This window comes from Larimichthys crocea, chromosome VII (assembly GCF_000972845.2).
Source record: "Larimichthys crocea isolate SSNF chromosome VII, L_crocea_2.0, whole genome shotgun sequence".
NCBI lineage: Eukaryota > Metazoa > Chordata > Actinopteri > Sciaenidae > Larimichthys > Larimichthys crocea.
In genome coordinates this window covers 5,483,501-5,510,230 of record NC_040017.1, presented here as the reverse complement: position 1 = coordinate 5,510,230, position 26,730 = coordinate 5,483,501, and the positions used below count along the sequence as shown (strand labels likewise).

At 40.4% G+C, this 26,730-nt stretch overlaps 1 protein-coding gene across 5 annotated transcripts in view; it reads right to left on the bottom strand.

The window, feature by feature from the left end:
* Positions 1-26,730, bottom strand: part of clcn2c (chloride channel 2c) — a 160,136-nt gene that overhangs the window by 67,529 nt on the left and 65,877 nt on the right. For 3 of the 5 annotated variants that reach the window (XM_019270105.2, XM_019270106.2, XM_019270108.2), the window contains exons 3-7: positions 23,392-23,442; positions 12,098-12,229; positions 10,476-10,604; positions 7,377-7,510; positions 5,807-5,884 (exon numbers count right to left, since the gene is read on the bottom strand). In XM_019270105.2, coding sequence (XP_019125650.1) covers positions 5,807-5,884; positions 7,377-7,510; positions 10,476-10,604; positions 12,098-12,229; positions 23,392-23,442 — 524 coding nt within the window. The remainder of the gene's footprint in view (positions 1-5,806; positions 5,885-7,376; positions 7,511-10,475; positions 10,605-12,097; positions 12,230-23,391; positions 23,443-26,730) is intronic. The other 2 variants (XM_019270107.2, XM_010733277.3) reach the window with 1 other exon arrangement.

The window sequence follows — 26,730 nt, the reverse complement described above, 5'->3', positions numbered from 1 at the left end:
ATATGACCTATCTCACCACTTTCTGTATAATGACAATCATCTGATCGCATCAAATCACACACGTTGTGCATCCAAACATTGAACGTCACGCATTGTCCTGTTCTTACACTAACTCACCCTGTAGTTTTATTCCTCAGGTTGTTTTTTGAGCGTGCATTCAAAGTCATATTAAGCAAACTTTACATAAACTGCTCTTTTCCACTCAATAAGTGCCACCTGTGCACTTGGAGGCGTGTGTTAATCAGATCATCGGCCTACTTGAAGGCCCCACATACAGTAGGTGCATAAGGCTACCTCATTGATGGCTAATTTTTATTCCTATAAAAGTCAAACAAAAGTAAAAAAGAAGCTTTTAACACTGCAGAGCTTAGGTTTAGCAGTGAGGCTAGAGGAGAAAAGGAAGAAACAACTGCCACAGCAGCCATGTTATTGTAGAAAATAATAATAATAATTATGCCAAAGTGAGCCACAACAAAATGATGGAAAGAATATATATATAGAATATAAAGTTTTTACGTTTGCATTTTTCTTTTGTGTTGTCTCTTATTTTGAAAAACTTTCTTTCAAACATAAAAAGAAAAAATGAATAAATTAGATTACATTATTATAACCTAAGTTAAGCTGCAGGTTTCCCCCTGGATGGTTAGGATAGGAAACTATTTGTACATGACTCAAACAGTGCAGATCACTTGTGAATTTTCTATATATATAGATATAATAATAATATATTATATATATAATAGATTATATATATATATATATATATATGAATATTTCCATATGTATAAAAAAAGAACAGGTGAATGCTAAATCACCTTAATCACTGATTTGAAAAACTTGTGAACTATGTGAAGCTACATTTTTTGAGATATGTGCCTGAAATTATGCACAAAACATCAAAAACAGTTCTATTTGAAGGAATAAGGGGAGGCATTAAAAAAAAAAAAACACAGGTCCAAATATTCTTGGGTTTGAATACATTTTACTGTGGAAACAAGCTGATATAGAATATACCAGCATATGATGTGATGATTTTAAAATAAATAAATAAAAAGGAAACTGTTCCAGTGACTGGATACTAGAATAATATTTAGCTATTTTTAAATCAACTTGAAAATGACTGCAAAGTAAGGCATGCTGGGAAAAGGAGACTGAATTACCTTAGTCCAGGGCTCCTTCAGGAAGTATGGAAGTAAGAGATAAAGTTAAGCTTCTCAGAAAATATGAATAACACGTTTTGCCGTCACTACCAAGCATTACTTTGCATCACTGTGAGATTTAACAAATATAAATCTGATTATGCAACAGCCAGCTTAATTAACAAAGTCCCCAGAGTTTCAGCCAAAACAATTACGCTCAATCAGCTGACACGTGTCTGCCTTTTTTTAGACAGCGACGTGTGTGTGAGGAACACGTGTGCAGTTTTTAGTGTTCAGCATGCTGAAACAAAGAGCTGCTTTTTACAGCCCACGGGATACATTAGCACACTCTACTACAAACTCTGAAGAGGACAGGATACTGCTGCAGAGGGACACTTCACACACACACACACACACACACAGCATTAATATGCAATAAAATGCAGCACAACGCTCTAGAGAGGGAGGGGAGAGCGGGAAAGTGTAACAGGGGGGTTGAAAGGAGATGATGATGATGATGATGATGATTGAAGAAAGATAAAAAGGTCAACAGGCAGATGGAAATATTAAAAACTGAACTCTGTGTTTGTGTGTATATAAGGTAAATGTCAACATAGATTGTTTTCAATAGGAAGATCACAGTGCATCCTACAGATGAGCAAGAATTTGAAAATAATAATCTGTCTGTCTGATGCGCCGCACATTTTCTCCAAGACTGTAATTTCAAAGGCTCATGGTGTTTTAGAGTTTTTTCTCTGGATGGACATTCAGATGTCCAAAAGCCACGTCCAACATGGTCGGACTGTCTTCATCATATCTGATGTGTTTGATCTATTTATATATGTTGCACCTCACAACAATAACGTTTGCGGTTCAAACCCAGGCTGGGGTCCAAAGACATGCACTCAACAGGTTAATTGGCAGTAAGTGTCAATGTGAGCGTGATGGTTGTTTGTCTGTATGTGTAAGCCCTGTGATGAACCTGGCAACCTCACACTTCCCCCGGTGTCAGCTGGGACTGGCTCCCTGATAAGGATAAACGGTGGAAAATGGGCGGATGGATGTTTTATGTGTTTTATTAGGTTTCATGTACCTCATTTTGTAAGTTAAGAGTTCATTTATTTTCTAACTCAGTTTTGGAACTTATCTGGAGAATAAAAAGCTGCTCTTTGTTTGACTGAACTATTCATATTTCATATGCTGTGTTATTACCCCAGGACATTTTGTCCTAACCAGTGACTTTTTGAAATTGCTTCATATTTCTGACTGAGGAAACTTTCATTATGTAATTCTTCAGGCATCTCCGAGGTTTGATGTTAAAATGTGTTTCCAATTAGCCTTGAAATAGTTGTCTAAAATGTATCTAGAAATAATTAGTTCTTATATTATAATATATGGCCAATGTCCAAATACACTCTGGGGCTGTGTTTTATAATTTGGGCTTGACCCCTTTCTTCCATTTAAGGCAAATCTTTAAACGCGACAGTATACTTTAGACAACAGTTTGTGGAGGGCCCTCTGTTTCAACACATCCATAAAGAAATGACTTCTGAGTTTAGTGTGGACGAGCTTGGCTGGTGTGCACTGAGCCCTGACCTCAATCCCATCTAACAGTTCCCCAACTGAACTATGTTTCTGTTAAAAACCTCTGGTGGTCAAAGTAATGATGACTCTTGCTTGTTGGGGGGACTCTAGAGTGACTCTAGAGCAATTCTGCAATCTCAGACACATTATTATTACTGTAACCATGACAACGGAGGTCCCCTAACCTTAATTAAGTAATTATTTTAATCTAAACCATGACCTGCTCCTGACTTAATTAAGTTTTTGTGCCTAAACCTAACACAACCGTAACCATAGCGCTGTCAGATCATTAAACAGATTTACTGTTTAGCATTGATGTGTAACAGTTTTTGTAGGTGCCAACAAATGAGGCCATAGGGGTGTCAAATCACACTTCAATGCTGCTACCTGTCATTCTAGAGTACCACTAATGGTAGTATTTTGACATTTCAATTGAAGGGCTTACTGGGAATGCAGACTGTCACCTGGACCTTACTACCTACCATCACTGTGGGACTTTAGTAATACTCCCTGTGGTCAGACTGTAAAATCTGGTGGAAACTTTATGAAAGCCCATGGGTTCAATGTTTGACATGTTTTATTCTAGTTTGGCACATATGGGATTACACAGGGTCAAGCATATTCTTGTCTTTAGGTCATTGTAGGGACAGTGTTACATCTTAGATTGTAATGGGGTCACTGACTTCTTCTCCTTGAGATACAGAGCAGCTGAAAGCAGGCACTATTCTGATCATTACTATGGTGACCGATGTCAGAGCATAGGGTTGTCACACTCACTAGACAAACAAGATAGGTACATAATGTAGAGGCCTCTACAGAGACAGATAATGTTGAACACTGGGGTAAACATGTATTGAGTATGACAATTTATGGACATCAAGTTGTTGTATTGAGGATTGTAGTTGAGGACAGCATCTTTAGTATTGAAGCGACATCATGCCGTAACAAGTGTATTAATAAATTCTTCTTCTCGATCAAGCTCCAATAAAACAGCATGCGATATCATGGACTTCTGTGCACTTTCTTTCTACTGCACTACACTGAACAGTGGATGTCTTAGATCACAGTCTTATTCAAAAATCATCAGATTTCCCACGCCTGTGTTTGGACTGTTACTCTGTTCACTCTCTGAATGTGGATGGTCAATCCAGTTGATCCTCCAAATCACCTTTGCATCAGGTTCAGTTTTGCTAATGCAGTTGATTCATAACATCAACTTCAATCATCTTTTAGTTTCAGGTCATACTGTGGATGCAGCGTGGGGACTCTGGGGCTCTGGCACTAACCAGTCTGTTTCTCATTGGCCTCCCTCCCATCTTCCCACCATTTTATCCCCCAGGAGAGGCGCTCACATCTTCAGAAAGGAGAGAGATAAAAGTCAGGCTCCAGGACTCCTATCCTAAAGTACAGAGGAGACTGAGGAAAAGAAAGTAGGGAAAGGAGGAGGAGATGATGAAGAAGATTTTGCTTTCCTTTTCCCCTCCTCAATCTGCATCTTTTCCATCCTTCTCTTCCTTCCCCTACTTAAATTTTCATCTCCATCTCGCTCCATCTCTCTCCGGGCAGAAATGGTTTTGAAGATGAAAAAGATCCAATTTGCTGACAAATAACAGACTGATTAAACATTTCTAAAATGGGTTATCACTGGTTGTTGACTTTACACGGGATGAAAAAATAAAAAGAAGAACAACATTTGCATTTTGTGTTCCATTTTTTGAACACATAATAGAGGGACAAATAAAGGGAAACTAACTCAAAACAAAAGGCCTTTTGTTAAGTGTTGAAACTCACGGCTCTGAGGTCAGACCCAAACAGACAGTTGTGCAGTGTAAAAAAAATAAAGAAGCATCAGGCTGCATCCTTCGTCTGTCCCATCAGTGTCAGAAATGATTGCCTACACTCATATTTGTTCTCATTTCTTTCCTACCCTTTCTCTGGTGATTCATCTCGTCCTTCATCTCTCTGTATCTTTCCTCTCCCTCTCAATCACACTCAAACACATAAAACGATTGCTCCCTTGTTTTTCTCCTTCCCTTTTTACTCTTACATTCTTATTTTGTCAGCACTGCCCGACGATAAAACCTGCTGCAATCCAGATTAATTTTTGATGATGAAGGAATTGATGCAAAATCACTTGAGCTGTGTCAACTTCTGCATGGCCGGCAACTTCACTGATTTGACTCACTCTCATTGCCCCTCATTGTAGAGCAGGCAGCCGTCTTCAGAGAATAAGCTCTAAAAACACACTGTGCACTACCTGCTCAGCACCAAACAGCAGATGGACACAGTTAGCTACAGGTTTGTGAAATTAGTTGAGGATTTAGAGTCAGATATTTCCCTCAGGAGCTAGTGGAGACAGAAAACAGAGATAAAAGAGTGAATATTGGACTTACACATTTCTCTGTACACTCTTACTATCTTTTTTTTAATTAGTGTACAATTTTTTGATTTTTCATTTAAAAAAAAAGTTTATGTAGCCAGGTTGCAGTTAAAACCACTTGCAGAGAGAGAGAGTATCCATGTATTAATCTGGTGTGCAGTATGGTGACATGTTTTTACTGGAGCACTGAAGCCGTTAATCCTCAGGGGGACACATGGATGAATGCTTTTAAGCTATTTAAATATTTTGAAGAAAAATAAACAAGTAAGACAATTAAGTAAAGAAAATAGTATGTAGTCAAAGTTTTGGTGCTTTACATAATAGAAATATAACAAAAATAAATATTATGTAAACTTCTGTATTCTTAATGTATTGTTGTATCATTGTACTTTATTTTGTCTTTTTAGGAGAATATTAATGTTGAATATTACAAGAAAAACTACATAGGCAGTGCATTATTCAGCCCCAGGGTTTTGGCCACAACAACCTTCACCAATAAGACAAACTGTATACAGGCTGCTAGACTGTTTTTTTTAATATTGTGAAGTGTGCATTGTATATGTGAAATAATAAAATAAATGTGCATATAATAGATGATATGACATCTTTCACATATAGTTCCTTCAACTGAGCAGTTGAGCAAAATGGAGAAAGAGTGACAGAGAATGGGAGAGGAAGGGAGCAAGAAAAGAAAAAGACTAACCTCATAAATTCCTCCAAACAGGGACATGAACTTGCTGAGGAGAGCTGCACACAAACTGGCGATGTGTACGAAAGGACCCTGAGAGGAAGAAGATGGGAAGAAGACTTAAAGAGCGGGTACAGTTAAGTTTTTTTTTTTTTTTAAAGCACTCTGGCCTCCTCTTTGTTGTGTGTCACATAAGATAGCACTTAAAAACTCAACAATAACAACAACAACGTCTAAAGTGAATATTAAAATTCTGGGCATGAACTTCAAAGTGGAACTAAAATGATTAAAATGAAAGCATCACATCAGAAAAGTGATGCTCATGTTAAAAGGAGATCAGGGGGCAGAGCTGTATCCAAACTGTGGATGCGGCTGCAGTAGGATGCATTGTGTGTGTATGTGTGTGTATATGTGTGTGTTTGTGTGTGTGTGTGTGTGTGTGTGTGTGTGTGTGTGTGTGTGTGTGCACACAAGTCTTCAGGCTAGGCAGTCTTTTGGGGGATGCCATACTTATCTAAAAGTGTTTTTGCTGAAAAACACTGTGGGTAATGTAGTGTGGATTACGACTGCTCACACACATACATACAAACGAATGCACAAGACACAAACAACATCTGCATATGTATGCTGGGGATCCTAACATCTCTACACAAACACTCTCCTCCCTCCCTTTGGGATCTGAAATTTCACTGCACAGATTCTTCCCCCATCTCCAGATTCCTCACTCGCTGCTCTCGACTGGAACCTGAACATATCTGCCCATCATGTGCCATTTATGCATCATTTGTAATTCATGTTGCAGGGATGTAAGGAACTGGAATGTCAACGAACCTGGGTGGAGTTGTGTTTCTCTGGGAAGATCATGTACATGTTAGTTCTGTATATATATATATATGCACTGACTCCAGGCGTGATGTAGGCTGCTGTAAAATCTGAATTTCAAGCCGCTCTGCCAGTGTTCCTGCACTTCTGATGACTGACAATGAACTCGTCTGAGTGAGTCAATTTGAACTAAAGCTGCAGACAGATGGTATTCTGTGCTCTAATACTGAAGGTTTATTCTGCATGCAGTGTTAGCTGTCATTTAAACCTGATGGCAGCTCGGTGCCTGTCTGGACTTTATCACAAATGAAGAGTCAATGAATGACTCAGACTGTTAATAACCGTTAAATGTTGGTCAGTGTTAGCACTGCTAACGTAAAGAAGCAAAGTTGAATTCATGAGATGGTCCTGCGATTGACACTTTGTGTGTATCAGTGACAGAAAGACACAAAAACACGAGCATATCTGTGAGTAATATCAAGTTTTTCCTCGACACACGTTTGAGCAGCTTGCTTTTCATCTCCGTCTTATGACTCACGTATTGATTGGCTCATTGATTGACAGAGTTCTCAGCCTGTGCAGTGTGTGTGTCACACGGCGTCCCAGCATAGTGCATCTTCCCATTCAAAAGGGTAGTTTCATTCAAAAGACATGCACACATGGATGCATACACATAAAAGGTATATATATGTGTGTGTGTGTGTGTGTGTGTGTGTGTGTGTGTGTGTGTGTGTGTGTGTGTGTGTGTCTGTGTGTGTGTTACCTCCTTGCCCAGGGGCATGCCGCTGCCCAAAGCGCAGGTGAGGCCGATGACTTTGGCCACAAAAGTTTTGAAGGTGAGGTATTCCTTCAGCACAACTCCTCTCAGGATGGTCTTCATCTCTGGAATACCTGAACCTGCAAAGGCAGCACAGTGGGCGCTTACAACAAATGTTACCACACGCTGAGCACTTGACCTCTGAGCGCTCACATGACTGACTTTAACAAAACACACACTCACACACGCAATTACTTATATGGCCTGAAAGCAATAGGGTGACATTTTGAGAGATATGCGTGTTCACGATCATGATATCTGTACGGTAAACATGAAGCTGTTAGCGTAGCATAGCACAAAGAGTGGAAATAGGTGGAAACAGTTAGCCTCTGTGAAACAGACAAAATCTGTCCAGCAGAAGCTCTAAAGTGTGCTAATAAAAACATATATCATTTGTTTTACCTGTGCAAAAAGCAAACTGTGAGAAAGATATGTTGAGGTTTTTTAGGGGAGGTTGTGTGTAGGACTATTTCTTGGCCAGGACCAGTGACTTCCTGTCTCCAGTCCCTGCTGGTTCCCAGGCTACCTCACAGTGATGACAATACTACAGGAAGTCTCTAAGCCTGGCACATATTCTCCCCAATAAAAATAGACATCATGTTGTTTTACACTACACCGATTTTGTTCTATCGAGACAGACTTCTATCTATTTTGAGCAAAGAGTAAAAATATATTTTTTTACATTTTAAACATTTTGATTGTCTTAAGTAGGGCTCAAACAATACGGGACATTTCAGAGAGATATGCTACTTTTTTATTTAAAGGGGAAACATTCACTGATTATCAGTATGGCAGCTGAGCTGGGATGAAAATAGACTTTTTCTGTTGTGCGCTGATATGATACAAACGTGCTTAAAAGGCTGCTTTCTGAAACAAATAACTTTAATAAAGTATATTTAAGTTAAATATTATTTAACATGCTAAGAAGTTTAGAAGTTACATCTTCAATCAATGATGGCTGACATTGCTGAGAGCATCCTTTGCATCCTTTCTCTGCTGCGTCCACAGTATTCTAAGTCACGGTTCACTCTGCTCGATAAACTTTGCAATGACACCAATGTTCTACCGCATATAACGGAAAAACGTATGGCGCATATCTGATAACATACGCCCATACTGATATTTATACCACTAGTCTTCATTTCCACAGCAGACTGTGGCCTCTTTTTCATAATGAGCTGAAAATAAAGGAAAAACTAACAAAGCTCTGTGTCCTGCCTACACAGTTAGTTTCAAACAGTAATTCAGTGAAAGGAAAAAGGAAGTGGCTGTAAAGTCTGCAGCTGAAATGACTCCAGGCTCCTGATGGAGTGCTGCACCGAGTTCAGACAAAGCAAACATGAATTTTAGAGTACACTACAGCTTTGAATTGTGCACAGGGTTTCCCTCCTTCACTCGACTGCTCCTGAAGCAGAGGAAGCCCCCAGGGGAAAAGAGGAGAGTTACAGTCTGTCAAAGTAATATTGCACTGTCGCAACTACCACACACACGCACGCACGCACGCACGCACGCACGCACGCACACACGATGCTGGTATTTGCTATTTTAAACATCAGTGTTAATTAAGGAATTAAATTCTGCTGATCTTAATGTGTTGTTTTTGGTACACCACTCTGATATTTTGTTTCATCTTGCTCTGTTCCTGTTCAGCCTGACGTGTTAATTCAGTCCAGTATGTCAGCATGTATAATAAAGGAAAATATGCATCAGCAAGATCCAAGATTCTGAATATGTATTTTCTTTCCACCTATTAATTATTATTAAAGTATACTCAATATCATAATGTGCTTATTATTTTAAAGGTCCAGTGTGAAGGATTTGGTGGCATCTAGCGGTGTAGGTATCGATTCCAAACCCCTCGACTCACCCTCTACTCTCCTCTCCTCTCAAAGGAGGAGCATGGTCCCTGTCTAGAGCCGTTATTTAGTTTGTTTCTGTTTTGGGCTACTGTAGAAACCACCATATGGCATCCGTAGATATAAAGTCTCATTCTAAGGTAACAAAAACACGACGACTCTCATTTTTAGGTGATTATACACTGATGAAAACTTAGTTATAGATATACTATTTTTTATTTCAGTCATATTCTGTAAACAGAGGGCCCTAAATCTGGCACACGGTTATTTGTATTATTATTCAATGTATATCTCTCTTCCATAAATCTGTGAATGTAAATACAGCAAAACTTTGGATCCATCGTGTATTTATACAGTTCGGGTTTAAGAGCATTTCATCATTTTTAAATTCAGTGTTAAATCCTCTCATCAAATCTGAAGACTTTACATATTAAGTCATCATTGTTTTTAAGCTGAAAACAATTATTGTCCTGTCCATTTGATCCTGGGTCATCTTCCAATAATGAGCCAGCTGCTTGTTTTCTGTTTTGTCATGTGAGTAACTGCCGATAGACAAGTCTTTTTTATAAAGTTGTAAATGATGAATTCAGGATCAGATGTTCTGTTTATATGTTGCTAATTGCATTGTGTGGTAGCAGTTTGTTCGGAGCGAGAAGCCCCTTTTTGTTTCACACAGCTGCTTTTTCGGATGTTTTAGGAGCTAAATTTAGAGATTTGTCATTTATTTATTTTTTGTAGTTTCAGGCTCTGAACGTCTTAATAAACTGCAACTCTGAACGTGGAGGCATACTATACAGGGGGGGTGTCATGCAGCATGTTATGATTAATCTAGCAATTATTTTTCCATTACTCAATAAACTGCTTAGTGTACAAAATATAGAGATACGGAAAAAATGCTAAAAATGCTGAGGGCGGCATCTTTTACAACCAAAAACCCAGAAATATTACATTTACGATGATATAAAAGACAGCCGTCACATTTGAGAGGCTAAAACCAGCAAATATTTGATGTTTTTATGTGATGAACAAATATTCACTGATTATCAGTTGTTGATACACACAATACAACACACTTTAAAGTGATTCTACCATCCCTGCATGAAGTGTCCTTAGTGATCATGTGTTATACTGTATATGTGTGTGTGTGTGAGTGTGTGTGTGTGTGTGTTTGTGTGTGTGTCGGTCGTACCAACAGCCTGCGGGGCGAGAATCTGAGTGAAGCCGGCCGAGAAGGTGATGAGCACTACAGGGTAAGTGACCCAGGCCAGATACTGCAGAAACACGTTACTGTCCAGACCGCCGTACATCCACTTCTGTGCTGTGGACACACACACACACACACACACACACACAAAAACAGAGAAAACATGTCAACCACAAAACTGCAACACAGATGCACACAAAATACACAGATAAATGTACATCCAGAAGAGCTGTCATATAAACCATTTAAAGACAGGAAAAGTGTCTATATTGTGTGTGTGTGTGTGCGCATGTGTGCACATGTGTGTGTGTCCTCAGGACAGGTGGTTTGTCATGTTCTCGATCCAATTAAAAGAACTGTACACCATAACTGGAAGACTAGGTTAGCTTCTCCTTGAGAGTACAACACACACACTTAACACACTCACACACACACACACACACACACACGCACACACACGCACGCACGCACACACACACGCACGCACGCACACACACACACACACACAGCCTGACTTCTCTGAATTAATTCTGCTCCTGTAAGGTCTCAGATCAGTTCTCTGCCTTCCTCTTCCTGGAATGTAGACGTATCGATGAATCCCTCGTTCACTTCACGTCTCCTCCCCCAGTTTCCACCTTCCAGGTTAGATGATTGATGCAGTGAGAGGCCTTGCATCCATCCATCCATCATTCCTGCCATCCTTTGATCCACCCCAATTCCGTCTTTCTGACTTCAATCCCTCACTTTCTGTTTCCTGTGTAGCTTCCTTTGTGAAATGCTTGTATTAAATTGCAAATTCTTTGGTAACATCACATTCAACAAGACATCATTGGATCATGATGTGTAACATATTGTGAGAAATGATTGCTGTTATGCGAGTCTCCAAGCACCAGTATCGTAAATGGCCAAATAGACACACATCTAAATCCAAGAGACCGAGCCTCAGTGACCTCAGTGAGATTTTTGCAGAAGTCTTGTTATCTCAGTGTAGGCTGAAGCCGCATGGACACACAACAGGCAATTTGGCACTCTTGTCTTGTAAACTGTAAACTGAGCTTTCTGTTTTCTATTGAGTTTGTTTTTTTAAATGAGTTTTTCAATTAATCTTTTTCCGTGTAAAGCATGACAAAGAAAAATGCATCTACATGTATTTAAAGATTAATTTGTATGTATTTTAAATGAAAATCAAATGAAGAAAGACACATCTAACCCTTTAAGAACCCTTTCAGTCACCAATCTCTAATTGTTGTCCACAAGGCTCAATCCTCGGTTCCTTTCTCATTTTCCAGGCTCCTTTGGGTCAGATCACTCACACACAAGGCTCCCTAACTCAGAAGGTTTTTAACCAGTTTGTTAGCGTGCTTCACCAAAAGCTGATGTCCCTTGCATCCCACCCCCTCCCCTCCCATTCGTCACCCTGCTATCTGGATCAATTCTACATGTTGTGCATCATAACATAAATAACACCTCTTCTTGCTTCTAACAATTTATCTGTTACCACTGAAGTCATCTGTCTTTGACTCCTCCGTCGTTCATGCCCCAACCTGTAGGTACAAAATCCAATACCTCCCGCTCTCCCTCCCTCCCTCCCTTCCTCCATGCCTCACCTTGTAGACAGATGGCGATGCAAAAGTCCACCACCCAGCTGACCAGCGCCATGAGGAGTCCCAGCAGGATGAGGAAGATCCAGTCCTCCCCGACCCGCGAGATCAGGAACTTCTGACAGCGAACCGTGCAGACTACAGAGATTAGCAGGAACACAAACATTACATGTTAGGGGCTACAGAAACACACATCAAAACTACATTACCCAGAACTTGGCACAGCCATTAACAGTTGCTGGGTCAGCTTTTGACATACTGAGCAACAGTAAACATGTCGTCACTCCATCCTAAATCCTGTTTGACTTTGTTCTGATGAGTATAAAAGCAGAGTGAGTCAATACAATTTTGATAATGAAATGAAATTTATAATTTCAGTGGTGGAAGGTGAATGAAGAGGTCGATCTAAAGTGCACACACATAGACAACAATGAAACCAGAGGAAAGACGGAGCTTGGCAATTTGAATAATGCTTTAAGGATCAGTCATTTCCTTTAAAGATCCATGTTTGATGTTTATTACAAGAAAAACAGAGTCAAAGCTCTGAGTACGTTGTCTTTTAGAGGAATTTCCATAATGTAATAATCATATGCTTGCCTCCAATCAAACGTGACATTTCTGTATGTTCAGCTGACCTGAGGTGTCACTTATGTTAGCAATTAATTGAAAGTGTACCAATTAAACCCTGTCTACGTTTGACCTATAATTAGTAGCAAATCATATTGTCCTTTCTGGGAAACCTTCTTATGAATTTAAAGTCTAAGTTTCTTTCTGGGAAATTACAGAAATCTATAAGACCTGGAAAGGTTGTGGTTTCCGAAAAAGGTCAATTCTCTAAAATAAAAGCACATATTCTTTACTTATCTCTAGTGTTATCTAAGCAGATATTGCTTTTTGTTTTGTTTGTTTTATTTGATCAGGGTTCACATTGTTTTCATCAATATGTATTTAAATGATTTCTTCAATATGTTGTTGTAGATAGATTATTTAAAGTAAATGCAACACCTCTATGTTGCCATATTTCCATTCATAGTTGACAGTTTGACATTGATAGATACCTCTAAAGATAAGTGACAAATTATGATTCTTTATTTAGGTAACCTGGCCCTTTTAAATATCACTATTTGTTTGTTCATTCAGGAATGACCTTAGAGTGTCATCTGCATATCGTTTTAGCATTTTGATTAAAGACGGGATAGAAATATGATGACAGGTATATGACAGCGACCACCACCAGTAGAGGTTATGAAAAACACACGTTATGATGTCATGTCACATGTTATGAAACTGACAGACTATTGCCACTGTATGTTAAAAATTGATTACCTATTATGTAAGGGGACAAGAAGAGGCTGAGGACAACACGGACTACACTGATCTATGACACTCTTATTATTAAATGCACAGCACAAAAGTTGACAGAAAAATGGAGGCACTACAAAGCCAAACACAAAACATACACACATGTACACAAAACAGATCTGCTATACTCACCCAAGCAAACAGGAAACTCAGATTCACGGCTAATATACTGTATAACACTGTGTGCGAGACATGCATACGCAGTTACTAATTGTGACTAATTGCTGGAACAAAACATTCATTTGATGGGGACTCATTAGGATGTGCACGCACACACCATAATTCATAATGCTTCTTGTTCAGTACAGCAGATTTCTCCCCCCCCCTCCTCCTCCCCCTCTTCCAGGCTTGTCCTCGTTTCCCTTTTCTCCCCCGTAGGGAAATGACACTTGGGAGCAGTGGGGAGCCCCTCACACTAATGACACTCACAGCACACACACTTTTTATTTTTTACCCCCCGCTTCTCTTTTAATCTCGAGCATATAGAACCAATGTTTATGTAACACTCAGACTATTTTTTTAATAGCCTTCTATATTTTTAATGTACTAATTTAATGTAATGAGTAAAACACAAACACTCTTTTTCTTTAAGCAGAACAATATGATGAATATTCCCATTCTTTTTGATACTTTCACCTGTTGAGGAACTGTTGCTTTAATTCAAATAATGTCACTCTTTGGCATCCACCTTCACCAAGAAAACATCTGGCTGTCACGGAGTCTGGGTAGACTGGTCTTTCATATGACTTCAAACCCCACCAGGAGCCTCTCGAGCGTTTTGGCTGCCAGACTTTAATAACTTTCTCAGATTTGGTCATGTTTTTCTTGGTTCACGTGGTTGTAAATATGTAAATATGCCATGTAGTTAAATTGTTTCTCTTTTGGCTGTTTTTACAATTGCACCGACCGGATTCTTCAGTGCTGTTCTTGTCTGACTTCTGGCCACCTCAAGGTGCTTTGTGCAAATTGACGCAGCCTGCTAGCGCAGTCCGTCAGAAATAGAACAGACGCATATTCCCTGCAGAGCAGAGCAGATGCAAACTTCCAGGACACTTCTGAATTGGACCACACTGGGGTCAGTGGGGGTTGAAACATTGACTAGAATGGCCGCATATTGCTCTGCCGACCGCAGCGCACACGGAAGGCATTGCATCCGTACCCGGAACTGGAATTTGGGGGTTAGGCGGCCAATGTACTACATTTCCCAAGGCTGCACAATATACTAGATTCCTTTAACACCGCCTCTAGACGTGCGCCACATTACGCACATACCAGTCTTGGAACCCAATGACCAACGTTTCTGGGCTACCTGCAGTCCACTTTATACTAAAGAATGACTCGTCTGGCTGATCTCTACTGTATGAACTCTTATGATATCTGCATATGATTCTAGAAAACTTAATAAAAAGCAAAACCGTCATCAGACATTAGCCAGTTCTTTTTCTGTATTTCGGTCAATGTGTTGCTCTCCACACGGACTGTTGCAACCAAAGGCCACTTGGTCAATACAACTCTGACAACCAGGAGGTTTCTGGTAGGAAATCTTGGCTCCTTACCTACAGATTCATCATTCATGTGCAGATATCTGTTCACAGACATTACACATGTGCCAGACATTTATTTGTTTTCCAACCACAGAAGTAGAGTAGTTAATGAGAACATAATGAACACATTGAAAAATGCTCTATACCATTAAATGTTGTGGGGAGCTGAAGTGCTTCCAGCCAGTGATACCATTTGGTGGCACATTTTGAGTGATAACAGGTAGGTGTTATCCTAACACACTCTGGAGTAATAAAGAAGTGTTTAACAGTGTTAGCACAGAGCACCAAAGGCACGATCATCTTGGAATATATTTAATGAGGAAAATGCAAAAACATTTTCAGAGTCGGGGCCAGGCTGACACCTCAGAGAGACGGAGAGGAGGTGAACGACGCATGCTACAGGGATGGAAAGAAAAATGCAGACACACACTTCCTTCACGCCATCGCACACGTACATGCACACGTTCACCAATCAACACCTTCAGGAGCTGTCTAACACACAAACGCTGCCAAAAGCTGTGACAAAATCCACGAACACACACACACACACACACACACACACACACACACACACACTGATTGCCTTTGCTCTCCATCATGGTAATTTTTGTGAAAATTCAGAGAAACAGGCTTCATACATGTGTCTATTAAGATTTGTGTGTGTGTGTGCGCTTGTGCGTCATCTCACCCACAAGCCGTCTGTGTTCTCAGACCCCTTCTGTCACCAAGACACTAGTCAATGTAAGTGAGTGTTATTGCGTGTGTTTGTGTCTGAGAGCGTGCATGTGTGCAGACATGATTTCTTTGTACTGCTAAACACGGTCTGTGTGTGTGTGTATGTGTGTGTGTGTGTGTGTGTGTATGTCTGTTTGGCAGCAAGTCTTGTCTTTTTGGAGATGTAATTTAGTTAGCTCTGTCTGTGCTGTTATTGCTTAATAGCTTTTTCTGCAGTGCATACACACACACACACACACACACACACACACACGCACACGCACACACACACGCACACACACACTGCAGAGTGGTTGCTGACTTTATTCTTCATGGCATGCAATAAGCAGCATGCTAGTTCCCAATCACTCTCATTGCCTTCTGACTCACCCTCTGCACCACTCTCCCCTTTCATCCCTCACCTCCCTGATCCAATCATTCCTCGTTCCCTCCCTCTCCCATCCTTCTTCTTCTCCTTCTCCTTCTTCTGCTTTCTTCTAATCACATTCAACCTCTGACTTTGCCTCTCGTCTTCTCTCCCTCTCAGGTCTTCAGGTCTACGAGTCCTCCACTCCTGCTTTTCCACACTTGTTTCCTTCTTTGCACTCTCACCTCTCTCTCTCATTCCTCTCTCTCCTTCTGTTCTTTTCATTCATTCTTGCTTGCCCACTTGTTCACTCTGTCCTCAGCAAAGAGACATGATGCCCACACACACCTGCTGGGACTAATTTAGGTTGCCTTGGATACACAGTGCATCTAGTTCCTTGGCTGGCATTAGGAAACTGTGAGTATGTACAAACACATGTGCTTGTGTTTATTTTGGTTTGATTGATACAATTTTAAAGACTATTTTAGGACTGAAGCCACTGGAACCTGATATTTAATACTGATAAAAAGGGATATTCCAGCAAATTTAGTATTGCACTTGCACTTGCACGAGACATTAAATATCTTTTTAAAACTTGCACAGCAGACGTAATATTTTTTATCCAGACAGTTGGAAAAGTCTTCAGAGTAGCAGTAAGTGTCATTGAATGATCTTTAGGGCTTTTCAAAGATCACAGCGTACATATTTCTTCAAAAGATGGATGCTTAGCTCTTTGACTCAAATATAATGGCAAATACGTGACCAGCACAAACTGGTTCTCCATGGTGATGTACTGAACATATGCGTGTGAAGTCAAGGCTGGCCATTATTGCTGAAACATCCAAGGGAGTATCACTATTGTACTGCATAAACTGCTTTGAGTGTTGGGTAGGACCAAAGCTAGCAAAATCAAAATGTAATAAATAGATAACTTGATAATTACATTTGCCATTAAAAGAACCATGTAAGTTTTCTAACTAGTTAGAATCGGATGAGTTATACCGAATTTTACTACTAGATAAACGCTCTGTGCACTACCGTCTGCTCTGCTGTGGTGCTACTCTAATGCTAATACACTACAGTACAGAAAGAAAGTAGAATGTTGGAGCAGCTGCTGTCCAAACTGAGACCTGCTGCTCCTGAACTGTACAGGCAAAACCAGAAACTGACCAAACAGCAGCCCATTAGCCGAAAAAAATTATAGGCGGTGGATAATTAATGGACTGTTGTGTAAATTGTTATTTATTTTTTAAATTAATTTATATTCATTTGCCTCCATATTAACTCCCATATTTATTTTGCATTTCATTCATTCATTTATAGTTTTAAGTTGCATGTAATTCAGTCTAATTCATGCAATTCAGGCTTACTTGTAAAAAAAAAAATAGACCTTTTCCATGGAAGACATTTTGACATGGCACAGTAGGAAAAGGGCCTCTCGTAATGAGTCAAACTCCACCGTATCAGTCATCTCAGAGGAAGAGCCAATGCAACCAAAAAGTCATTTTTAATAAAAGAACAGGATCATAAGACCAGCATATCACTTTAACTCTAGTGTGATTATGCTGAAAATGAGGGCAGGAGGTAGGCAGAGTGAACACACACACACACGCGCGCACACTTTAGAGGAAAATCACTACTGGTGCAGATTCTCTACCACCTCTCCCCTATAAAACCCAATTATTCAAATCAGCCCCTCATTTGTTATGCAAGGTGACAGTTATATATGGGTGTAAAGGGTAAAAGAGCCTACCATTAATGCCTCAATTCTGCACAGTCATGCCAATGAGGCCTAGCCACATTTTGTGTGCATGTGCTCCCACATTCATTATGTGGCTTCATCCGCTGGGGAGAGATTCAATTAGAAATGCCTGGCTGTGTTTGAAACCACCGTCTTAATTAGATTAGACTTCATATAGATAGGCAACTGACCATTTATTCTATGAAGGTTCTCAGGAGGGCTGGGTGATGTGGACCAAAAGTCATATCTCGATATTTTTTAGGTGAATGGCGATACTCGATATGTATCGATATTTTTTCTGTGGCCAGAGAATTTCATACATTAATAAACCGCACTCCCACCACTCGTACTACAAATCCCACAATGCACACAGGTCAAGACCTGTGCACCACCTCTAACCCTGCTGCTTCGGTTATTTATTGACACACTAATCAGTGGTCCAGCAACTTTTTCTTTTTTCTGGAGTCATTGGAGACCCTGACGTGACAACGTCAACGAGCAGAGGGAGACCTGGACAGAGGGAAAGGATAAATAAAAACAAATTGGTGGCTCAAGGGAAGAAATGTATAGTCATTTTAATGCATAATAAACTATATCTATATAAACGATATGGTCTAGTGCTATATCATGTTTGAAAATACATCGATATAGATTAAAATATCAATGGGTGGATATACAAGCTTTCCTAGAGGTGAGGTGTATTCAGTCGTTTGCAATCTGCAGCTTCACAGTGGACCTGTAAGTAGCACATGAACAAAGTAAAAGTTTAAAGCGAGCATTGACTTCGCACTTTTAGAGCCTTGAATTTTGTTGCTGCACTGCAAACATCCATATGTGCCAGCATACATTCAATATGGCTTCAACTGCTTTAGTCTCATTGTCTCAATAGTGAGCCAGAGGAGAGATAAATACAAAACAAAAGGCATGATCAGGCATTAACCTCCATCACAATTTAGATGACTCATGCTGCCATATTTGATTCTGTGTCCAAACCCAAGACTGGCAAAGTGATAAATTGGTCCCATTCAAATCAGAAAAGTTCTACAGCTAAATCATTGACGCCTCCTCCCAAGAGAGGAGGTGCAGGAAGCTTTGGAAACAGTTGGCAAGCTGCTGCGGCAGTTTACTTGGGAGATGGATTTCTACCACAGATTCATGTTTGCAAACGAGTAAAAGTATATTTTTGTGGACCAGTTCCTATTTCTGCAGCACAGGTTTATAAAAAAAGCAATAATGACGCAGTGCAGCTAATGATAGCCTTTTTTGGTCTCTGTGGCTCAGGATTCTCAATTCAGCACTTTCAAGATGGATTGCAATTAGTCAACAACACAAATTAGCATATTGAAGTTGACCAAAGTTGTTACACACAAAACTTAACATGGATTTTCCTCGCCTTCAGTGAATCAACTGATCAGTGTGATTTCTTTGAACTAAAGTATCTTTGGAAGAGAGCCGATTTGGCAGCTGCAGATAAAGACAAGAGAAGAGGCGGCACAGGAGAGACCGGAATTAAGTATAAGAAGAAAAGGGCAAAAACTAGCAAGACAAATTGGCCCCTGGCAGCAGAAAAGAAATGTTGTTGGGGTGATGAAACATTGCACCTGTGAATGTTTCCTCTGGTACTTAATACGGCCATCTCCATTCCCTCAGCACACAATAACTGTAGCATCTTCTCCCTTCCTCCCCATTCATCCATTCATTAATCCATCTATCTATCCCTCCTCTGCTCCTTTCTTCATGTTGATGTGTTCTCTATGCTAATGAGATGTAAAAAGGAGGTGATGTTTATGTAAATGTGCTGTAGCGGCGTCGGTCGCGGGCGGGCGGGCAAAGCGCCTCGTCTTGCTCTCAATCACAGCATTCGCTCGGTTGAGCAATGACCGTTGTGACACCCGTCTTATGGCTGCGGCACAATGTAGGCTTAATGAGGTGTAATGGCGTGTAAGCACACATCCACACACATACAACCAGAAACAGACAGGCACAATTACCAAAGTTATTACCCAAAAAAAAACCAGCCTCGGCATCCCTCTGTAATCGCTTCCTGAGAGTGTGTGATGTATCGTTAATGTTTCTTCGAAGAGTAACACTAAAACCCACGCGCTCAACTGGGATATTATTCTGCATTTAAAAGCAGTGATGTGTAGAAAGAGGAGCAACATCATCAAATCAAATCATTAAGTGGACTTGTTATAAATGTTCCGTAGCTTTGATTTTTCCAAGAACCAAATGAGGTTTCTGTCTCGGGTCAGAACTGTCGGGGAGTTAATCTGCTGAACATCGAAGGCTGAAAACATCTTTTACTTTAGATTCTGCTCATTAAGTTGAATTTATGTGAGCAGTTTCTGTTTCGCTTTAAACACTCTTTCATCAGGACATTGTGCAAAGTTTTGCTTGGAAAATTGCTGAGTTGTAAATTGGAGATGTTGTAGTGCACAAAAGCTTCAAATATCCTACAAAAGACAGTGTATTGCCTTGATACAGTGTCCACTGCAGCCTTAAACCTCTACACTTGTTTGGTTTGTGATCCCACTTCTGGAACTGGTTGATACTTATATTACAGGGTTGACTAGTGCTCTACATTCATGAAAAACTACAAGACCTACAGGGCAACAGGCCCGTCTCACCTTTAAACTCAGACTGTTTTTCCAACAATTTGAACTCTTCGATCAATACAATTTTTCTTCTTAAACCAAACTAGCACACACATTTAAAGATCAATACTATGGCTACTATTCTTCTCTCTCTCCATGAGGTCACTCCTCTGCTCAGTCTCATCAAAGCTTTAGATCCTACAGAGCAGCCAATCATACATTGACTCCTGGTTTCTGGGAGTGTGACCCCCAAACTGTATTTATGTATATAAGCTGATGCAGGAACTGTGAATCAATTTACATTCAGAGAGTGCTTCAATACGTTGGGATTGTACTTTTATAACGCTGTTGGACCCGCAGTGGTCAACTTTACAAAAAAGGATCAAAATTGAGACAGCAGAACTAGAGATATCTTTTTATTCCACACATTCTTCTTCCTTGTCAAAACCTGCCTTGAGCAGAAATGTTAAGTCGGCTGTAGAAATCTGGTAAGCTCACTTTGTAATTTTCAAATTCAAAGCAAACCAATGCTGATTCGAGTAATGTCACTTGAGTCAATTTATCACACAAGAAGCCCCCTCTGGAGACCAAAAGGCTTTGTAAAACTTTCTTCACAAGTACCCCTTTAAAGGTCTTTAAAGGTTCCCCTGTGAAGCCCCAATGAAATGGCATCTTTCTTTCTTTAATGTGATGTAATTCTTTGGGATCATCCCCAACCGAAAAACTTTGGAGCTCAGCTCTGCGTCTGTCTATCAGCCTTTCATTTCACAATGTTCTCACCAGTCCTTGATTTACTTTTCATATTCACTTTCTTACTTTTTCTTCCTAACTTGCGTCGATGCCTCTGCCACGCTCTACCTCCACTGAACCCGGGTATATACCCTGCTTGCCCAGCTCTGCTTCTAGTGTCCATTCTGGTGTCTCTGCGTTTGTACCCACCTAAGGCCTGAAAAACGCCTTTGGTACAAACACTAACACTCCCCCAGTGATCTGAACTTACAGTCCAGGAAGCCTGGCTAACCAACGAAGCTAACAGCAGCTATAGTTGTCAGTTTCATCGTACAAAAACAGACGTATGTATGACAGGGTTAGGGTTACATGTCAGTGTAGCATCGACATGATTTAAAATCAGTTATTTTATGCTGGAAAAGTTGCATAATGTCACTTTAATATTAGTCCAGCTTTCATTCATTGGTCATATTTCATGTGAGAGGCTTTTTGCATCGTTCATATTTAAATTAAGCTTCTATGAACGAAGATGTGTGTTCATCTGGCTTTATAGAGATGAACTTAATGCTTTAAGTAATGATTTTCAATGAAGCCAAACTCAAACACTGATGACGATCACAATGATGAACACAATTAACTCGGCACTGACACCAACACAGACGCACACCATGGACATACGCAGAGTCAAGAAAGGCAGATGGCGGCACTCATAATGATAATAAGAGTCCATCAGCGTAAGTGTGTGGGTGTGTGTTTGTGTGTATGTGGTCTAAACGTGTTGGGGATGTGTTTGTCTCTGTGTTTGTGCGCTCAGCCCGATCACACAGGGGAGAGGTAAGTCGTTTCATTTCCTGGATGAAAGCCTGGTGAACCAAAAGCCAAGGGACCTGCTGCTAGCTCTCTGCACTGCTTCTCTCTTCCTCTCTCATTCCATCTCACTTGGTTTTATCCATCCACTCCCAGAACCTTTGCCATCCACCCCCCCTCCATCTTTTTCTTTCAGTACCTCCTTTCTTTTTTTAGTTTTCCCTCCTCCTACCCCCACCTTAGCTTTTCCCACCTCTCCCTCCTTCAAACCATCCTTCCATTTCCACTCTGCAGCCGTTCATTTCTCTTCTCTTTATTTTGTCCGCCCACCCCTCCAACCACCCATCTCTGCCGTTGCAGAGTCAGCACTTCCGTTCTGCAGTCCTCTGCAGACACACAAGTGCGCTGGCTTACACTGCCCGCAGAACCAATTTCGCAGCATTACCATTGCACGTACATTAGCTATTCTTTAAACTGACAGCAACACATACACACACGCAGACACACGTATACACACGTGTGTACTAAACATATAGAGCAGTGTGTGTATGTGCATTCATACACATGGGAGCGGAGAAATGAAGCAAAGACACCATTAATCTTTAGAGAAACAAAAAGCAATAAAAGTTGGAGGCAAATACGCAAAGAAACAAAAAAAAAACACACACACAACACACAGCTGATGAAAAAACTACATGCAGGGTGTGTCCGTGTGTGTGCGTGTGTCCGTGTGTGTGTTCTTGTAAAGAAGCAAAGGGGAGGGAGACATTGATCCACCATGCTGGTCTGCAGCTTGCATCGCCTAATCAGCACCATTCATCTCCTCTATCTCCATCTTTCTCACACACACATACACACACCTACACCTACACACACACACACACCACTAAACTAAGACGTTCAGAGCTCTTTATTACTTTCCATTAGGGCTTGAGGCTAGCTGTAATAAGGCCAGGCTGGGAGAGTTAGTCTTTTTTGGCATGGAGACACACAGCGGACTTGGAATAACACACACACACACACACATTTTTCATGTTGGCTGTTGATTAATATGAAGCCACAAGGTGAGTGGGGTGTGTAGGTGTGTGTGTGTGTGTGTGTGTGTGTGTGTGTGTGTGTGTGTGTGTGTGTGTGTGTGTGTGTGTGTGTGTGTGTGTGTAAAGTGCAGGATCATCAGATTTTAAGCTTGTGCTTTTGTTTTTCCTCTTGCTTCTTCCACACACAATCTACAGAGACGAACCATGTGATGTTTTTAAATTGATGGCAGCATTAATACGTTGTTCTCAAGCGCCTGGTAAAGTTGGAGCAGCACTTATTGACCACTTATTAAAGATTAATGACGGGACACTAATGCGGCGGTATTAGCTGAGGACTGAGGGGGGTAGTTGGTAGTTGCGGGGGCAGACTGGGAATGACACGATTTGTTTCGGTCGCTTGTTTACCAGAGATAAAGTCGTGGGCTGGGGATTCCAGAACATACGGGTACCCTGACCCTGGAGGACAAATAAACCACATAACAGAACACAGTTAAACACGAACAGTGTCTCCATGTGTGTGTGTGTTCATTTCATGGATACACAGTTCATCCTCACACACAGACACACACACACACACACACACACACACACACACACACACACACACACACACACACACACACACACACACACACACAATCCATTCTGCATTTTAAACAAGTTTCCTTTCCTTCAGTGTAAGAAAAAAAAGAATAATCTGTCTCTTTATCCATTTTTCTACATAACATTATTAGTTTGTGATTGATGTCAGCCCTGTGCAAACTCAGCAGCACGACAAATGAATGAGGAGGAGGGGTGATGGGAGAGTGCAAACCCCGCCGACAGAGAAGGATAAGTGTTGGGAAAGTGGTGATGGAATGAAGAGGAAGAAAAAGGAGGAGGAGGAGGAGGAGGAGGAGGAGGAGGAGAGGGGAGAGAAGGCGAGATAAGGAGGGAGAAAATAGGACAAAAAGGCAGGAAATATAGAAGCAGAAGAGGAAGTGAAAGCCAGGCTGTGGGTGATGAATGATTTAGCTCCTGACTGATGGGATGATCACATAGAACATACACAAATATTGTATGAACAGATGAGAGCTACTGTTAATAATAAGGCAATATTTATTTTTGTAATTCACCATCTAATAAACCACACCCAGGAACAGTGATTGTCCAATCACAGCTCAGCAACCATAACTAGGAACAGCAGGCCTGTTGAAACGATGATTGTCTTCATTGTGCTGACCTGCTCCAACAAGATGCAGACATTAGCGTGTGCTATCGTATGCTGCAAAGGTTAACGACTAACCATCCGCCTTCCAACAGTGGTAACCTAAAGTTATTTCCAAAAGCAAGGTAGGGCTGTGCAATTAATCGAATTTTGATCACGATTTCGATTTTGTTGTCAAACGATCTCAAAAATCATATAATCAAGTTGAACGATTTATTTTCCACTTTTCATTACACAAGTTATGAAAAACGCGCATGCGCAATACATTCCATTTCACGCGGCCCCGCTGACTAACAGGATAGCCCATACTCCCTCACGCAGCTGAAGAGTAAGGAGGTGTGTCGTTTGGTTTTCAAAAACAGTGAGTGAGATTGAAAGTGAATGAGAAGAATCCGCAGCACATAATGTGCAAGATTTGCGACAAGGTAATAGCTGCTCCTCTTGGTAACACTACAAATTTATTCAACCATCTCAAACAAAAGCACAAAGTCACTCACGACGAATTAATAAAGAAACAAAAAGACAAAGCCAGTGCCACAACCAGCAAGACGTCAGCACAAACTCAGTCATCGATCACAGACACATTGTTTAATGCGACTCCTTATCCGACAAGTACGGAGAGGCACAAGACATTAGGCTACATTTACACATAGCCGGGTATGTTGAGAAACGAATATTTCCCTCCCTCCATTTTCCAAAATAACATCGTGCACATAGCATCGTTTTCAAAAAAGTTTTCGTTTACGTCAACCCCCATAAATACGCCATGGAGAGCCATCATAACTACGCCGAGCCTATGGGCGGCTGCTTCCATGATCATCGTCATAGTAAAAGGTAAACACTGGTCGCACTTTTGGCGCATCAGCTGCCTAAAACTCGATTCGTTTTCAGAGGCGAATTCACCGTTTGCGTGTAAAAGATCGGTACAAACGAAGGGAAATGTTTAAAATACCCGTGTACGTGTAAATCTGGCCTAACAGCTGCCATTGGATATTTCTTTCTAAAGATATCCAACCCATTAATACAGTCGAGGGTGAGGGTTTTAAGAAGATGCTTATTGCTTATTGATGCTTATGCTTATTATTATATTTATTTTCTTCTATAAATATAGAGAATTTGCAGAGCAGCTGGATCCATAGTTTATTTTGGATACATTTGTTTTTCTATGCCTTATTTAATGTTCCATAAAGTATATTTATTTTATTGATTTAATGCTTTATACATTGCAAAACAGCTGTAAAGTACATATTTGTACCCAAAATTTATTTTCAATTTGAATAAAAAATATAAAATATATTTTGCATAAAGAATCAATAACAAAGTGTTTTTTGAGAGAGAGAGAAATGCTGAATAAATGCATTGTGAAACTCAAAAATAATCATGATTTCAATATTGACCAAAATAATCGTGATATTGATTTTTTCCATAAATGGAGCAGCCCTAAAGCAAGGGGTCTGTTATTACGTGAAAAACACAAGAGGCAACCTCCGGTGCTGGGAAATGAAGCCAATGTGGAAGTGCCAAAAAGTGTAATTCCTCAAGCAGACACTTGAGAATGACGTGAAGTGAGTCAGTCTCCATAAGTCCCCATGTTAAAATGTCCAACTTCACAGCAGAAATAAACATGTTTACAGCCTGGTACAAAAAACAGTTTTGGTCTCTATAGCTAATTTCCCTGTTGATGACAACTGTACTGGGGGTGAATTTATATACAACTCACCTATTGAGGCTTAAAATTATGCAGAATTAACAGAGTGGCTGCTCTGATTAACAGGTGGGTGGCATTACATATGACTTATTAGAGCACCCAGGCATCATTAGGCCCACCTCAGGTCCACCGATGTCTTTACTGATATTTATGTTAGCCACAATAAGCAGTACATCCAACATGGTGACGGGCAGCGCAGCATACTTTCGGCTCAAAACGGTGATTCAGAAACCGCCATTCATGCTCTGTCCATTCTTTATACTAGCATAGCATGTTAGGTTAACATTCACAGCCCCATCCTAAATGCTATTTGGTTTGGGGAAGTTTACACTACAGAAAATGGGTCATCAGCTGGCGAGGACACTACAGCAGCCTTTTATTACAATAAACATTGATGTAGCAAAAAAATATTAACTGCATTGTTTAATACAAGTCAGCTAGAGACAGAGTTTTCTACCAACTCATGGAGCTAAAGTTAACTTAATTGGCTAAAGTGCAAGAATAAAGAGCACGACAGGTAGCAACAGTAACTCAAGGGAGAGTGGCTCAGCGAAGCCTGGTCGATTATGTATTTTTATACCAAAATATTTAAGGCATTCAGCACTCTTTTTCTGTGTTTTGTATGCTCACAAAACGCTTCTAACGTTCTAACAATAAAACATGATTTGAAACCTAATAAAAATTTAAATGAGAATCAGTTCAGGATCAGGTTTCAACAGCGTGTCAGTGCAGTATTGATCAGTACATGAAATATCACCAGTCAAACAGCATCACATACATCAGAGCAGGTGGCAAACACAACAGGATGATATTCGATTTTCAAAATAAA